Source organism: Lepus europaeus, chromosome 2 (genome assembly GCF_033115175.1).
Source record: "Lepus europaeus isolate LE1 chromosome 2, mLepTim1.pri, whole genome shotgun sequence".
Classification (NCBI taxonomy): Eukaryota; Metazoa; Chordata; class Mammalia; order Lagomorpha; family Leporidae; genus Lepus; species Lepus europaeus.
Genome location: NC_084828.1, coordinates 77,618,807 through 77,636,260, shown reverse-complemented (window position 1 = coordinate 77,636,260; position 17,454 = coordinate 77,618,807). Strand labels below are relative to the sequence as shown.

At 34.8% G+C, this 17,454-nt stretch overlaps 1 protein-coding gene across 4 annotated transcripts in view; it reads right to left on the bottom strand.

Moving 5' to 3' along the window:
* Window positions 1–17,454, bottom strand: part of STXBP5L (syntaxin binding protein 5L) — a 443,316-nt gene that overhangs the window by 145,292 nt on the left and 280,570 nt on the right. For all 4 annotated transcript variants that reach the window (XM_062208715.1, XM_062208727.1, XM_062208721.1 and 1 more), the window contains 3 exons: window positions 13,658–13,698; window positions 9,912–10,129; window positions 7,978–8,150 (listed from right to left, as the gene is read on the bottom strand). In XM_062208715.1, the coding sequence (XP_062064699.1) occupies window positions 7,978–8,150; window positions 9,912–10,129; window positions 13,658–13,698 (432 nt within the window). The remainder of the gene's footprint in view (window positions 1–7,977; window positions 8,151–9,911; window positions 10,130–13,657; window positions 13,699–17,454) is intronic.

Below are 17,454 nucleotides of genomic sequence, written 5' to 3'. Positions count from 1 at the left end.
GGAAGAATCAATATCATCATAATGTCCATTCTCCCAAAAGCAATTTATACATTCAATGCAATACCAATCAAAATACCAAAGACATTCTTCTCAGATCTGGAAAAAATGATGCTGAAATTCATATGGAGACACTGGAGACCTCGAATAGCTAAAGCAATCTTGTACAACAAAAACAAAGCCGGAGGCATCACAATACCAGATTTCAGGACATACTACAGGGCATTTGTAATCAGAACAGCATGGTGCTGGTACAGAAACAGATGGATTGACCAATGGAACAGAATAGAAACACCAGAAATCAACCCAAACATCTACAACCAACTTATATTTGATCAAGGATACAAAACCAATCCCTGGAGTAAGGACAGTCTATTGAATAAATGGTGCTGGGAAAACTGGATTTCCACATGCAGAATCATGAAGCAAGATCCCTACCTTTCACATTACACAAAAATTCACTCAACATGGATTAAAGACTTAAATCTACGACCTGACACCATTAAATTATTAGAGAGCATTGGAGAAACCCTGCAAGATATAGGTACAGGAAAAGACTTCTTGGAAAATACCCCAGGAGCACAGGCAGTCAAAGCCAAAATTAACTATTTGGATTGCATCAAATTGAGAAGTTTCTGTACTGCAAAAGAAATAGTCAGGAAAGTGAATAGGAAACTGACAGAATGGGAAAAAATATTTGCAAACTATGCAATAGATAAAGGTTGATAACCAGAATCTACAAAGAAATCAAGAAACTCCACAACATCAAAACAAACAACCCACTTAAAAGATGGGCCAAGGACCTCAATAGACATTTTTCCAAAGAGGAAATCCAAATGGCCAACAGACACATGAAAAAATATTCAAGATCACGGGCCGGCGCCGCGGCTCACTAGGCTAATCCTCCGCCTTGCGGCGCCGGCACACCGGGTTCTAGTCCCGGTCGGGGCACCGATCCTGTCCCGGTTGCCCCTCTTCCAGGCCAGCTCTCTGCTGTGGCCAGGGAGTGCAGTGGAGAATGGCCCAAGTGCTTGGGCCCTGCACCCCATGGGAGACCAGGAGAAGCACCTGGCTCCTGCCATCGGATCAGCGCGGTGCGCCGGCCACAGCGCGCTACCGCGGCGGCCATTGGAGGGTGAACCAACGGCAAATGGAAGACCTTTCTCTCTCTCTCTCACTATCCACTCTGCCTGTCAAAAATAAAAAAAAATAAAAAAAAATATTCAAGATCACTAGCAATTAGGGAAATGCAAATCAAAACCACAATGAGGTTTCACCTCACCCTGGTCAGAATGGCTCACATTCAGAAATCTACCAACAATAGATGCTGGAGAGGATGTGGGGAAGAAGGGACACTAACCCACTGTTGGTGGGAATGCAAACTGGTTAAGCCACTATGGAAGTCAGTCTGGAGATTCCTCAGAAACCTGAATAGAACCCTACCATTCAACCCAGCCATCCCACTCCTTGGAATTTAACCAAAGGAAATTAAATTGACAAACAAAAAAGCCATCTGCATATTAATGTTTATTGCAGCTCAATTCACAATAGCTAAGACCTGGGAACCAACCCAAATGCCCATCAACAGTAGACTGGATAAAGAAACTATGGGACATGTACTCTATAGAATACTATACAGCAGTCAAAAACAATGAAATCCGCTCATTTGCAACAAAATGGAGGAATCTGGAAAACATTATGCTGAGTGAATTAAGCCAGTCCCAAAGAGACAAATATCATTTGTTTTCCCTGATCAGTGACAACTAACTGAGCACCAAAGGGGAAACCTGTGGAAGTGAAATGGACACTATGAGAAACAGTGACTTGATCAGCTCTTGTGCTGACTGTTGATGTACAATGTAATACTTTATCCCTTTTAGTATTTATTTTTGTTCTAGTACTGGTGGTTGAACTCTGTAATCAACACACAATTATTCTTAGGTGTTTAAATCTTAACTGAAAAGTGATCCCGGTTAAATATAAGAATGAGAAAAAGAGAGGGAGGAGATGTACAATTGGGGACATGCTCAATCGGACTTGCCCCAAATGATGGAGTTAGAAATGTTCCAGGGATTCCAATACAATCCCATCAAGGTGGCATGTACCAATGCCATCTCACTAGTCCAGGTGATCAATTTCTGTTCACAATTGATCACACTGATAGATCTAAGAGTCAAAGGGATCACACAAACAAGACTAATGTCTTCTAATACTAACTGATAAAACCAAAAAGCGAGAGAGGATCCAACATGGGAATGGGGAGACACAGCAGACTCATAAAATGGGAGATGTCCTAAACAGCACTCTGGCCTCAGAATCAGCACTTGAGGCATTCGGATCTGGCTGAAGAGCCTATGAGATTATTTTAGGCATGGAAAGCCAAGACGAAGACTAAGACGAAGACGAAGAAGTGGAAGAGGAAGAGGAAGAAGAGGAAGAGGAAGAAGAGGAAGAGGAAGAAGAGGAAGAGGAAGAGGAAGAAGAAGAAGAAGAAGAGGAGGAGGAGGAGGAGGAAGAAGAAGAGGAAGAGGAAGAGGAAGAAGAAGAGGAAGAGGAAGAAGAAGAGGAAGAAGAAGAGGAAGAAGAAGAGGAGGAGGAAGAGGAGGAGGAAGAGGAAGAAGACCACCTAAATGAAGGATCTCAGCGAGTGTGATCCCAGTGGAAAGAATGGGGCCATCAAGGTAGGAGGTACCTTTCTCTGAAGGGAGGAGAGAACTTCCACTTTGACTATGACCCTGTTGGAATAAGATTGAAGTCGGCAAACCCTAAAGGCTTCTATAACCTCGGCAACTCATGACTAGAGCCTAGGGAGATTACTGACACCATAAACAAGTGTGTTAAATTGTTAAATCAACATCAAGAGTCACTGTGTACTTACGTCCCATGAGGGATCTGTCCTTAATGGGTTGTCCAATGTGAAGTAATGATATAGCTAGTACTGAAACAGTATTTTTACTCTTTGTGTTTATGTGTGGGTGCAAATGAGGAAATCTTTAATTACTATATACAGATTCAATCTCCTGTATATAAAGATAATTGAAAATGAAAAAAAAAACTTGGTGTTAAATTGGAAATTACATAGAAAATTAATCAATTTTTAAAAAAAAATATCATGCAGGATCTCTGTCATTAATGTGCTGTACACTGTTATTTAATGCTATAACTATTACTCCAACAGTATTTTTTCACTTTGTGTTGCTATGTGAGGGCAAACTGTTGAAATCTTTATATATACTAAACTGATCTTCTGTATATAAAGAGAATTGAAAATGAATCTTGTTGTGAATGGAAGGGAGAGCAAGTGGGAAAGGGGAGGGTTGCGGGTGGGAGGGAAGTTAAGTGGGGGGAAGTCATTGTAATCCATAAGCTGTACTTTGGAAATTTATATTCATTAAATAAAACATAAAAAAACCCCAAAAAACAAAAAAAAAAACAAAACACAACAAAACAAAAACTCACACTTTAGTGATAGATCTTCTAAGCTAATAAAAAATCAACCTATAGTTCTTCCTTGAACTTTTTATCCTCTTTTTAGTTTTCATTTCAATACAAATTTGTTAAATGAAATAAAGGGATATGAAGGGAAAATTAAATACTTAAAATTATATATGAAAATTTTCAATTAGCTAAAAATTTGAGGTATGTTTCCTCTAGAGCAGATTGTCCTCCCATTAATATTTACTTATATTTCCTTTTTTTTTTGTAAACTTCACAAGGAAAGTCATCTTGGGAGGGAAATCAATGATTACAAAGCTATAGAAGCTACTGATTATGTAGATTTTGTATCTAAATCTTGTATCTTGAAATCTTTTATCTAAATTTTCTGAAAGTGTTTCATAAGACATGAGGAAACTAGCAAAGTTCCCTGAGTAATAGATAGTAGATGCAGATATTTTCACATAGGGACCAAAGAAATTCTTTGTTTATTAGGGTTAATTCTCCAACCAGTAAAAACTAGAAACATTTGGTTTGACAGTGTAGAAGAAGTAATTAATAACTTATAATCCATTACTAAAGGTGACCAAAACAAGATAAATATTATTATGGTATTTAATAACTTTATTTTCATTTGATTGTGGTACTAAACTTTGTTAGCTATATTGTGAGAACATAATTTATTAATAAATCACCAATAAATAAATGTGATTCATCACATTAACAATCTGAAGAATAAAAACCATATGATTATCTCTAGATGCAGAGAAAGCATCTGATAAAATACAACATTGTTTCATGATGAAAACCTTAAGCAAATTGGGTATTGAAGGAACATTCCTCAACACAATCAAGGCAATTTATGACAAACCCACAGCCAGCATCCTACTGAATGCGGAAAAGTTGGAAGCATTCCCCCTAACATCTGGCACCAGACAAGGATGCCCACTATCACTATAAGTTTTAGCCAGGGCCATCAAGCAAGAAAAATAAATCAAAGGGATATAAACAGGAAAGTAGGAAGTCAAACTATCCCTATTTGCAGATGACATGATGCTATATATAGGGGATCCAAATGACTATACTGAGAGACTGTTGGAACTCATGAAAGAGTTTGGTAAAGTGGCAGGAAAGGCTGAGAAATAACTTTTTTAAAAAAGATTTATTTATTTATTTGAAAGTCAGAGTTACACAGAGAGAGGAGAGGCAGAGAGAGATCTTCCATCCGATGGTTCACCCCCCAACTGGCTGCAATGGCTGGAGCTGCACCAATCCAAAGCCAGGAGCCAGGAGCTTCTTCCGGGTCTCCCATTTGGGCACAGGGGCCCAAGGACTTGGGCCATCTTCCATTGCTATCCCAGGGCATAGCAGAGAGCTGGATTGGAAGAGGAGCAGCTGGGACTAGAACCGGCGCCCATATGGGATACCGGTGCTTCAGGCCAGGGCGTTAACCCATTGCGCCACAGCGCAGGCCCCAAGAAAGAACATTTAAGATGAATCCCATTCACAATAGCTGTAAAAAAATTAAAATATCTTCAAAATAAATTTAATCATGGATGTCAAAGATCTCTGATTAAAATTAAAAAACATTAAATGAAGAAATAACAAGATATTAAAAATGGAAAAATCTTCCATGTTCATGGAATGGAAGAATTAATATCACCAAAATGTCCATACTTCCCAAAGCAATTTACAGACTCAATGTGATCCCAATGAAAATATAATGGCATTCTATGCTGATCTAGAAAAAATGATGCTGAAAGTCATAAGGAAACACAAGAGAACCTGAATAGCTAAAGCAATCTTATACATCAAATACAAAGCCAAAGGCATCACAATTCCAGATTTCAAGACATACTACAGGGTAGTTATCATCAGAACAGTCTCATATTGGCACAAAAAACAGACGTATAGACCAACAGAAGAGGACAGAAACTCCAGAAATCAATCCACACATCTATAATCAACTTATCTTTAACAAAGGAGCTAAAACCAATCCTGAAGCAACGACAGTCTCTTCAACAAATGGTGCTGGGTAATTTGGATCTCTGAGTGTCAAAATATGAATATAAACTGTTACATTACAACCTACACAAAAATCCATTCAAAATGGATCAAAGACATAAATCTATTACCTGATATCATCAAATCATTAGAGAACACAGCAGGAAACTCTGCAAGACACTGGCATAGGAAAAGACTTTCTCAAAAAGATCCTAGAAACACAGGCATCTAAAACCAAAACTGGCAAACTGCAAAGGAAACACTCAGCAAAGAGGCAATTGACAGAAAGAGAGAAAACATTTGGAAACTATGCAACTGATAAAGGTTTAATATCTAGATTCTACGAAGAGCTTGAACAACAACAAAACCAATAATCCAGTTAAGAAATGTGCAAAGGACTTGAACGGAAATTTTTCTTTTCTTCTTCTTTAAAAGATTTATTTCATTTAAAAGTTAGAGTTATACAGAGAGAGAAGGAGAGGCAGAGAGAGAGGTCTTCTATCAGAGAGAGAGAGAGAGAGAGAGAGAGAGAGAGAGGTCTTCTATCCGCTGGTTCACTCCTCAATTGGCTGCAATGGCCGGAGCTACGACAATCCGAAGCCAGGAGCCAGCAACCTCCTCTGGGTCTCCCACGTGGGTGCAGGGGCCCTTGAGTTGGACCATCTTCTATTGCTTTCCCAGACCATAGTAGAGAGCTGGATCAGAAGTGGAGCAGCCGGGACTTGAACTGGCCCTCATATGGGATGCTGGCACTGCAGGTGGCAGCTGTACCCACTACACCACAGCATTGAACAGGCATTTTTCAAGAGAGGAAATTCAAATGGACAACAGACTATTGAGAAAATGCTCAGGATCACTAGCCATTAGGAAAACGCAAAGCGAAACCATGGTGATGTTTCACCTCACCCCAGTTAGAATCGCTCTCATATGGAAATCAACAAACAATTGCTGGTCAGGATGTAGGGGAAAAGGTACCCCAATCCTCTGTTGGTGGGAATGTCAACTGGTGCAGCCACTGGGGAAAACAGTATGGATATACCTCAGAAATCTGAATATAGACCTGTCAATTATCCAGCCAGCCCACTCCTGGGAATTTACCCATTTACCCAAAAGAAGTCAGCATATGAAAGAGTTATCTGTACTCCCAGATTGCAGCACAATTCACAATAGCTAATATATGGAATCAACCCAGATGTCCACTAACTGATGATTGAATAAAGAAATTATAGAATATATATATATATATACACACACACACACATATATATATGTGTGTATAAATATATATATATATATATACACACACACTATGGAGTACTACTGAGCTATAAAAAATAAAATACTGTATTTTGCAATAAAATGGATGCAACTAGAAGTGATTATTCTTAGTGAAATAAGCCCATACCAAAGAGAAAAATATCATATGTTTTCCCTGATTGGGGTAAGTAATAGAGTACCTAAAATGTACTGTATTGGAGAAATGTATTGTGTAAGAGATTCAATGACTCTTATAGCCCTTTTCTGTTAAGGAATAGTGTTTTTTTCTTCATACTATTTGTTGAACTCTTTTACTTAGAGTTGCGTTAACCTTACAATCATTAAGTAAACTGAATAATATATTTTTTTCATAAAAATTAATAGGGTATAGGAGTGGGAGAAGAAAGAAGGGTTGGAGTGTGGGTGAGAGAGAGGGCAGGATAGAAAGTATCACTATGTTCCTAAATCTGTTTATATGAAATATGTGAAACTTGTATAACTTAAAAAAAATTAAAAGCAATTATCAAATAAATTTGTGAATTTATGTAACATATTAGCAATCATGAGAAAATTTTTTGTAACATGTAACTATTGTAATAGACAGTCATCTTTATCATCCTTTTGATTCCAAAAATGCTAGAGAAATTCCATACATACACTTTTCAAGTGGTCAAGTTTGTACTCTGTCTAGTTTTCCATTCAAAAAACATTTTATTTCAGTTCCTTCTGGAACTGAATATGTAAATAAATAAATGAAGAATGAAAACACTGTGTCCTCATCATAGATGTTCAAAGACCAGGGTACCTGTTAGTGGATGGTAGATTATTTGACAAAGACCTAATAAAAAAGGAGAGTGATTTTATTTTCCATGGCTTCAAGTATGATTAACAGTAAAAGTGTTTTAAAAGTTGGTAGCAGGGGCTGGTCTTGTGTCACAGTGGGTTAAACTCCCACCTGCTAGCATCCTGTATGAGTGCTGGTTTTTAATCTCAGCTACTCGACTTTCAATCCAGCTCCCTGATAATGTGTACAGGTACTTGAGACCATGCTACTCACATGGGAGACTCAGATGGACTTCTCAGCTCCAGGCTTCAGCCTGTTACAGCCTCAGCCATTGTGGTCATTTGGGGAGTGAAACAGTGGGTGGAGAATCTCCCTCTCTCTCTTTCTCTTTTTTTCTCTCTCATTCTCTCTCTCTATGTTTCTCCCCTTCTGTCCCCTTAACTCTGCCTTTCAAATAAATAAATAAAAAGAAATCATTAAAAAAATTGCTAATAACTTACTTGAGGCATGGGATACTGTCCTTTGTTACTCCTTCACTAGCCACAGTGTTGGTGCTCCCAGAAAGACTCCTTGAAGAAGGAAGCTGGGATGAGAGATCTGGAAATGGAGGACTGGTTTCTGGTTCAGGAGTAATAATATCTTCAACATCATATTGAAGTCGTACTTCTAGTGACTTAAACAAAAACCAAATTTTAATTTAATCTAAGTCACATAACAGTCACATTCATATAACACATAACTTTTAAGAAATCATTTACATTTTCTCAGTTTAGTAAGTTCAGTTTATACCTTGAATATTTAATGGCAATCATAAACATGTAATTTTTTTCATTTCTCAGCATTAATTCTGAATCACATGGGAATTCAATGGTAATTATAAAAAGTGTAATCTTTTCATTTATCACAATTATAAGAAAAATACCCATTAGTGGTGATAAACATTTTATTTCAAAAATATTCTTTAATAAAATTTTAACTTATGATTTGATATATCATAAAATAAAAGAAGAAATTGGTCATTGTATTCCAATGAAAAAATTAAACTGAAGTATGGGGAGATGTGTGTATTCGTATATACAGTGTGTGTATGTGTGTGTGTATGAGAGTATGGAAGAAATTGTTATATATAGAAAGCTTTTCATTTAAAAACCTTTATCTCATTTTGGCTCTGCATTAATTTAGTAAAATTTTTCCAAAAGAAATATCATATTTTTGATTGTTTCCTTAACTTAACTATTAGTTCTTTAATTTCATTAACTAGAATTATGTAATGACAAGAGTATGGTAACTTTGCTACTACATTAAATACTTTAGTTAAAACTAATTTCACAATAAATACTTGTTATTCAACATTAAAATTTACATTTTTGAGACTGAAACAATAGCTTGCAAAGAAATTTTACTAAAGGGTGGTAAATACAGTAGTATTAACAAAATGATGAAATTTGATTACAACCAGATTCTATTAACTAGCACCCCTGTAACTTGCTCAGAATCACAGAGATATTCAATGTAAATCCAGAATTAAAACCTAGGTTCATCTGACTTCAAAGCCTGGATTTTAACTAATGTAGTAGAGAAGGATGATATTAATTTTAGTTGTGTAAGTATACACAGGACCAAAGTAAATAATCTTTATCTTCTGGTAAGATGGAAAGGATAGAAAAGGAAAGTTGTCTACAGGTACCTTAACTAGATTTAGTTTATCCCATAAGGGCATTAATATTTTGAATATTCAGAGTATTCATTATTGAAAAATTAAGATTGGGTAAAGTAGCCCCATAATTAGTTTTAATTTATCAAAAATATTGCTATATGGACATTAATTAAAAATGAACTTATTGTAGTAGAGAAATAAACATTTATGGCAATTGTTTGACAAGACAATACAACTCAGATAAACTTTAAAAAAGTATAGAACAAATCTTGCATCAATTTGACTTTTAAATATTAGATAAATAAATTATAAGCAAACTATTTTGTAGGTATATATATAGGTATTTTCAAAACATCATGTTGAACACTAGAATATATATACAATTTTCATTTGTCAAGTAAAAAACAAAATGAATGCTACCACTCCAATATTAGCAATTAGCAAACAGAAGGAATAGGCTTATTTTGGTCAGGTAAATGTAACAAAGAGATACACAGATTTTCCTAACATCAAAGACAGAATTATGACATGTGAATTTATAGCAAGATTAACTCAAAATATTAATGCTTTTAACACAAAGACAAGTATCAAGCTTTGATAGAGAACTATCTTGTCGTTTTAAATCAAATCATTTTAATATAATAAAAATTAAATATCATATTAATTGTATTACTGGCCAAATACCGCACACTTGACTTAAAACTTACACCAACAGTAACCAAAATCTATGATAATTTTTATAACTACCAGTGTGAACATTAAATTTAAATAACTTACCACTATTTCTGTTGTAATTTCATGTCTGCTGAATTTATAAATTATGACATATGCAGAGACTCCTGATACACAGAATATTCTGCTCTCTGGACACCAGTAAATCATCTGAATGGCAAATGGGTCTTCCTCTACAATTTCACATGTTTGTTTTCCTTCTCCTACCTTCTGCTTTTCAAAAACTTTTGAAGTTTTTAGCTTATACAGCATCTGTAGAGTTACTATAAGATATGAAGCACAGTTATCTTGTAATTGGAACTTACTTTTTAGGTGCTAAAGACTTTCCAATATTTTATTAAACTGCAAAAGTAAAATGCAACTAGACAAAACAAATTACATTTTAAGTAGTAAGCATCCAATTTTTTCAGTGCAGTACCTAGACAGAGAATATGGAGGAAAAAACCCATTTTTTGAACATGGACTAAATGAAGGATTATGTAGGTTCTTTCTCACGTGATCCTAAAAGACCTATGACAAGTATTTTCATCATCATTTACTGATGTAAACACTGGAGCTCAGAAACTTTACAAAGTAAACATTAAACATAATTCTCCTGCAGGGAGAACACTCAATCCTTATTTTACCCTTTGATTGCTAGATGAGAAGTTGGTGCTATCCATAGATTTACTCTACTCAACAAATTTTTAGATACTCCTTCAGTTGAGAACCACTGTAATTCACTAGCTAGCAATACTGGGAATGGAAAAATCTGTAATTACTTTAGAATGGATATCTTCTGAGTGGTTTTATGTCAACAAGAGGTCAGGTACAAAATCACAAACTCTGGGTCTGTGCAATGTTTTCAATAAAATTTATTTTGGAGAATATTTTTAAAATTGAGAACATGATGATAATAACTCCTTTTTTTTTTTTAAGAAAAGCTCTGTTTCTACAAAGGATCCTTGAGAAAAGTTTTGAAAATCAGGAGTTCCTGCCTAAGTGCAATCTGAATTTAATCATGAGAATTATTAGTCAAACCTACATTGAGGAAAAATATGACAAAAACACCCCCCAAAATAAAAGCAATGGGCTTGAATTTCTAAAATTTTTAAATGTCATGACATAAGGACTGTCCAGATTTTAAAAAATTCAAGATATGATGACTAAATGCAAAAAATGGGCTAGATTTTCTTTTTGTAAAGGATATTATTGAGAAATTAGTGAAAGTGAATAAAAGTTGGAAATTAGATAATAGTATTGCATCAATGTTAATCTGGTTTTGATTAGAATTCTTAGGTTATATAAGAGAATTCCCTTGTTTCTAAGAAAAAAACAGTGAATTATTTTAGGGATAGGTGGTATTACAGTTGCAATGTCTACAACTTACTTCAAATGGTTACAATCAATTGTGTGTGTGTGCACATGTGTGTACACATATCTGTGGGAAAGAGAAGAAAAAGGAGAGGAAAGAGAAATGCATGTTTGAAATTTGAGGAATCTGGACTTTTTTTTCAGTTTTCATATAAACTTGAAATTATGCCAAATTAAAAGAATTTAAAATCATTAAGACAGTATATTAGGTGCTATAGGTGGCTTCTGAGGTCAGGTGACATATCATTCTTATGATTATTCACTGTGATGTAACAATACTACAAGGATATTCCAGATACAATTAAGGCCAAAGATTAGCTGACTCTGAGTTAATCAAAAGACAGGTTTTTCCTTCTGGACTTGACTTTGTCTTGTGAACTTTTTTTTTTTTTTTTTTTTTTAAATTTTTTTTTTTTTTTTGACAGGCAGAGTGGACAGCAGAGGGAGACAGAGAGAAAGGTCTTCCTTTTTGCCGTTGGTTCACCCTCCAATGGCCGCCGCGGTAGGCGCGCTGCGGCCGGCGCAACGCGCCGTTCCGATGGCAGGAGCCAGGTACTTATCCTGGTCTCCCATGGGGTGCAGGGCCCAAGAACCTGGGCCATCCTCCACTGCACTCCCCAGCCACAGCATGTCTTGTGAACTTTTTAAGGACTGGGATACTCCATGCAGGTAGGAAGATACTCTCTTTGCTGACCTTGAAGCACCAAAGGTTCAACAAAATGAAATCTTACAAAAAATCACATAAGCATGGAGTACCCTGAGCATCAGATTAATCTGCAGTCCCTGTCAATAAGTTGGCTAGTTTTGTGAGATCCTGAGCACAGGGCTTTAGTTAAAGTAGAATCTGTGAGAGGTATAATCTCTGTTATGCATAAGCTAGGAAATAATGAGTGTTATTCCAAGCTGTTAACTTTAGCAATTTATTACTCAGAAGTATAAATCTGATACATACATTGCTATTCAATTATTAAAATTCCCCTCAGTTCCTCTATTAGACAAGTTCACAAAATTATCAATCTAAATGATATTCAGTCACACACATTATGTTGAAAATGCCTTTATAACTGATGACAACTAAAATATTAATGTGCAAGTTTTATAGTTTATATTTGAATGTGATAGAAAAGTTTTGATTTAAAAATTAATAAAATATTTTGCATGTCTAAGAATCTTATGCACTCTAATATCTAAGAGTGTTAAAAGTGTCCTCTCACATCTTAGAAGCTAACAAGTGACTTTGAGGAGATGAGGCAAGAACAATGACTTTACTATGCAATTAATTTTGTTCCAGAAACAAATTCAGATTTACATGAAAAGATTCATCAAAAGAGAGCTGTTGCCCTTTTGAATCGACTCTTAAGCACTTGTTCTTTACTGTGTTTCTCATAAACCATGATTTTTTTCTATTGGTGATGATTTGCCTGGTTGCTGAGAGGCTCTCCCTTGTGGGTTAACAGTACCATTAACAGTCAACTTTATTCCTCCACTTTTCTTGTTATTATAGCCTTCCTCAGATGTATTCACGTCTATGCTTTCAAATATAGTTTACACTCATGAATGTTGTCCCTATCTGCTGGATACCATTACTTGTGTATTCTAGTGTTAGCACAAAATTCAAACCTCAACATCTATCTTGTATTCCTTATTTCCAAAACAGTTAATCACATTTTTCTGATAATAAATCCTCAGAAACAGAATCATTGCTAACTCAATTTTCTCTTTCTATACCCTAATGTAAAAAAATTCATCTTTCAAAACTCTATCTGATTAAATATCCTTCCTGGATCTAACTAGTCCAAGTAAATGTCTCTCATTTCAGATAACAAGTAGAATTTAGTTGTACTACATTTAGAATTACCATACTGTTTGCCCTATAGTTACATACATTCTTTTCTTTTCTAGTGACTCTAAGTTTTCTGAAGGGCATATATGAGCATAATGAAGACTTAACAATTTTTGCATGTCTTTCAAAATTGAACAGAATATTTATTTATTCATTAAATTTACATAATTTTTAATAGTTTAAAATATTTTTTACATTTATCAAATCACTTGCTCTTATCTACATGGGACTGGGTAAAGTTCATGGAGAAGAAAAGTCAAGACTAGAAGGATAAAAGCACTTGTCCAAGACACAAGCTAAGCAGTAAAGGAAATTCCTTAAACAGAGTTAATCTGCACTTTTTCCAGCATACTCTGTCCATTTTAGATATAATGGGTTGCTGACAAACAATGACATAGTTCTATTTGTTTTATATTACAGAAGAAAAGTACAGCAGAGATTACACTTTAAACTGATCTAACAATATAGGATATGGATTTTTGTAATGCTAAAAATATATGTGAAATGTTAAATCCAAAACTGAAAACTGGTGAATGGCTATGAGTAAATATTAACCAAGTGTTTACTGTTATACAGGGAGAAACTTAAAACTTACTTGCAGAAGCATCCCAAAATTTTATTGATCCATCTGCATGACTAGGTGAAAAATAAATTAGCATTAATTGAAGTATAATAAAAATAAAAATCATAATCACTCCACATGTACAAAAACTTGAGATACTGTTAAAATTTTGTTTCAAAATATCATTATAATGAAAACTAATGTATAAATCATTTCTAAGCCCAAAATAATAGTGCACTTTTAAATGATAAATGAAAATCTAAACATTAGGAAAAGAACAATTCCTTGCATTTTAATATTTTATGTGCAGTAGAGAGTAATTAAAATGGCCTGTAGAAAGTGAACAACACACCTTTAGGTAAACTTGCTTATACTCAATTAAAAGTAAACTAATTTTGATATTATCAGGATTCAAATCCCTAAATCTAACTAGAGATGTATTATTATTTAAGAAATATAATATGAAGTTTATAAAAATGCACCTAGAAAATAAAAGAGAATATAATACTTCTCAACACCTGATGAAGGCAACATTATCTTGACATCAAAACCAGAAATAAAAACAGTACAAGAAAAGAAAATTAAAAACTATATGCTCTATGAGCACAGGCATAAAAAAATGGCAAATCAAATCAAGCAATATTTAGAAGAATTAATGTATCATGAAGAGTGTGTTTTACCTTAGGAATGTAAGTTTAAACATTAAAAAATATCAGTCACCAAATGATAATTAGTCATATTGACAGATTAATGAAGAAAAGCTATATGGTCATCTTATATTAAATGTAGGAAAAGCATTTGACAAAAATTCACCACTCATTCATAAAAAGCAACTTTCAGTAAACTGGGGACAGAGGAAATTTCCTCAACCTGATGACTGGTTATCTAGGAACAACCTACAGATAATAGCCTAATATACATAATGGTGAAAGACTGGATGTTTTCTCCCTAAGATAGGGAATAAAGCAAAAAAATGGCCACTCTCAACTTTCTTATTCAGTATCTTATTGGAGTTGTTAACCAATCAATAAGTGAAGAGAAATAAAAAAATGACAAAGTAAAAAGCAAAAAGTAAAAATGGTTTCTACCTGCTTCCTTTGCAATAAGAAGTAATAATCATCCTTTTTTTTTAAAATCATTCTCTTGTTTTCTTCCCCCTTTTTTAAATGTAAGATTTAGTTTTTTATTTATGTGAAAGAGAGAGGGAGAGGGAGAGACAGAGCAAGAGAGAAATCTTCCATCTATTGGTTCAATCCCCAAATGGCGCAACGGCTGGCGCAGGGCCATTCTGAAATCAGGCTGTTGTGAAGCCTGGAGCCAGGAGCTTCTTCTAGGTCTCCCACATGGGATTAGGAGCCTGAGCACCTTTTGCTGCATTCCTAAGTGCTTTAGCAGGGAGCTAGATCAGAAGTGGAGCAGTTGGGTCTCAAAACAGCAACAATATGGGATTATGGCATCTTAACACACTACACTACAAGGCGGGCACTGCTGTTTTTCATATTATCACATATATATTTTATGTATATAAAAATATTTTGTCGAATTGTGCTTCTTTTTAAAAGTTACAATAAGGATATCATGATGTATATAAATGTAAGAAACTTGGCATTTTTCATCTTAGATTCATGAAATTCATCCATATGGTTACTTGCAGCTATATTTTGTTCATTTTAATTGTTATATTTAATATGCAATTAAATTAGAACACAGTTTAGATTTTTAGTCACTGGGCAATTGGGTCAGTTGTTTTCTATTCTTTTCTTTTTGCTATTACAGATAATGAAGCTACAAAGAACCATGTGTGTGTGTCTCAAGATATCAGAATATTTAAGTATAGCTATCAGGTAGGTCTCAAGATATCAGAATATTTAAGTATAGAAAATAATGTTAAACTATTCCCAAATTTACAAATTTATACCATGATTTTGATACAGAAAATTTCTTAATGATCTACATTCTTTCTAGAACTTATTACTAAAAATCTTCTAAATTTTTTTGTCGATATGTGTTGAATGCAAAGTGGCATTTTATTGTTGCTTTAATTTGTAGCTATCTAGTTATTAATGAAATCAAACTATGAATTTTCTTTTCTGTCAAAGGTCTGCTCCAAGTTTTTTGTTAATTTTTCAATTGTGTTGGGTCCATTTTTCTTATTTAAAATTATATATTCTGGATTCAAAATTTTGGTAGTTATACAACTGTCTTCTGGAAGCTTGTTGCTTAATGTTTTATCTTCTTTATGGTGATATTGTATATTTATGTATATATATGTCAAGTTTGTAAATCATGTTTTTTAAATTTCCTTACTTTATCCTATCAACTATAAAAGAAATTTCTCTCTAAATACAATTTTTGCTTTGTCAATTTCTCTTTGTATTTACATCAATACTTGCTTAATAAATTTTAAAGACATATTATTAAATAGATACAAATTTAAAGCTATTATATATTTTTAATGTAGTAGTCAACTTTATCTCTGGGAATATTTTGGCCATAAAGCTCATTTATGCAGTTTTATTTTGGCGGCCAAATATCTCTGTCATTATTTCCAAAATTTTTATACAATGACCCTCTCTGAATATATAGGAAAATGCATTGAAAGTGCATTTTGGGGCCACCACTGTTGTGTAGAAGGTTAAGTTTCCATCTGTGGCACTGGCATACCATATGGGCACTAGTTTGTGTCCTGGATGCTCCACTTCCAATCCAGTTGCCTGCCAAGTCTACCATGTAGATGGCAGGGGCTCAAGCACTTGGGCCTTTCTCTGCTGCTTTCCCAGGCACATTAGCATGAAGGTGCATCAGATGCAGATCCGCTGGATTGCTTGAACCAGCACCCTGATGTAGGATGCTGGCAGCCTAACTTGTTATAGCACAACACTTGCCCCTATTTCTGATATTAAGTTTATCTACATTGCAGTTATCTTTACAACTTTATTATTTTTTTCCATGAACAAACTTTAGCTTTGTTGAGGCTGCTTTTGTACTTTTGCTTTCTGTTTAAGTAATTTTTATATTTTTTAAAAAATATATATTTATTTTAAAGGCAGAGTGACAATGTGTGTGTGTGTGTATGAGAGAGAGAGAGACAGAGAGTGTTAAAATGAGAATATATCATCTGTCTGCTGTTCACTCCCTAAACAGACTGGGCTGGAGACAAGTCAAAGCCAGGAGGTAGGAATTCCATCCAGGTCTCCCATATGGTGGCAAGAACCGAAGTACTTCTGCTATTGCATGCTACATGATTGGCTCATCAACAGGAAACTGGACCAGAAGTCAAGGTGGGATTCGATCCCATACTCTGATAGGGATGCAAACATCCCAAGTGGAAATTTAACCTGTGATAGTATGTCTGCCCCAATTTCTGTTTTTAACATTATTAGTTTCTCTTTTCATATTTTTGAGATTTCTTTTTAAAATATTTATTTATTTATATGAAAGCCAGAGTTGGAGAGAGACTGCTGATTTACGCCACAAAGGTCAGGGCTGGGCCAAGCTAAAGCCAGAGCTTTATCTGGTTCTTGCATAGTGTGTGGCAGGGGACCAAGTACTTGGAGCCATCTTCCACTGCTTTCACAGGCACATCAGCAGGGAGATGGATCAGAAGTGAAGCGGCAGGGACTTGAACTGGCTCTCATATGAGATACCAATGTTGCAGGGAATGGCTCTACATGCTGACAAAAAATGTCAGTTTTTTGTCACTTTTTTGATTTGCTAAGATAGATAACTGAATTTTATTTCTTATTACCACAGTAATGATTGTGAATTTACCTTTAAATGTAGATTTAGATGAATGTAAATGCGATGATGCATTGTATTTTCACTATCTT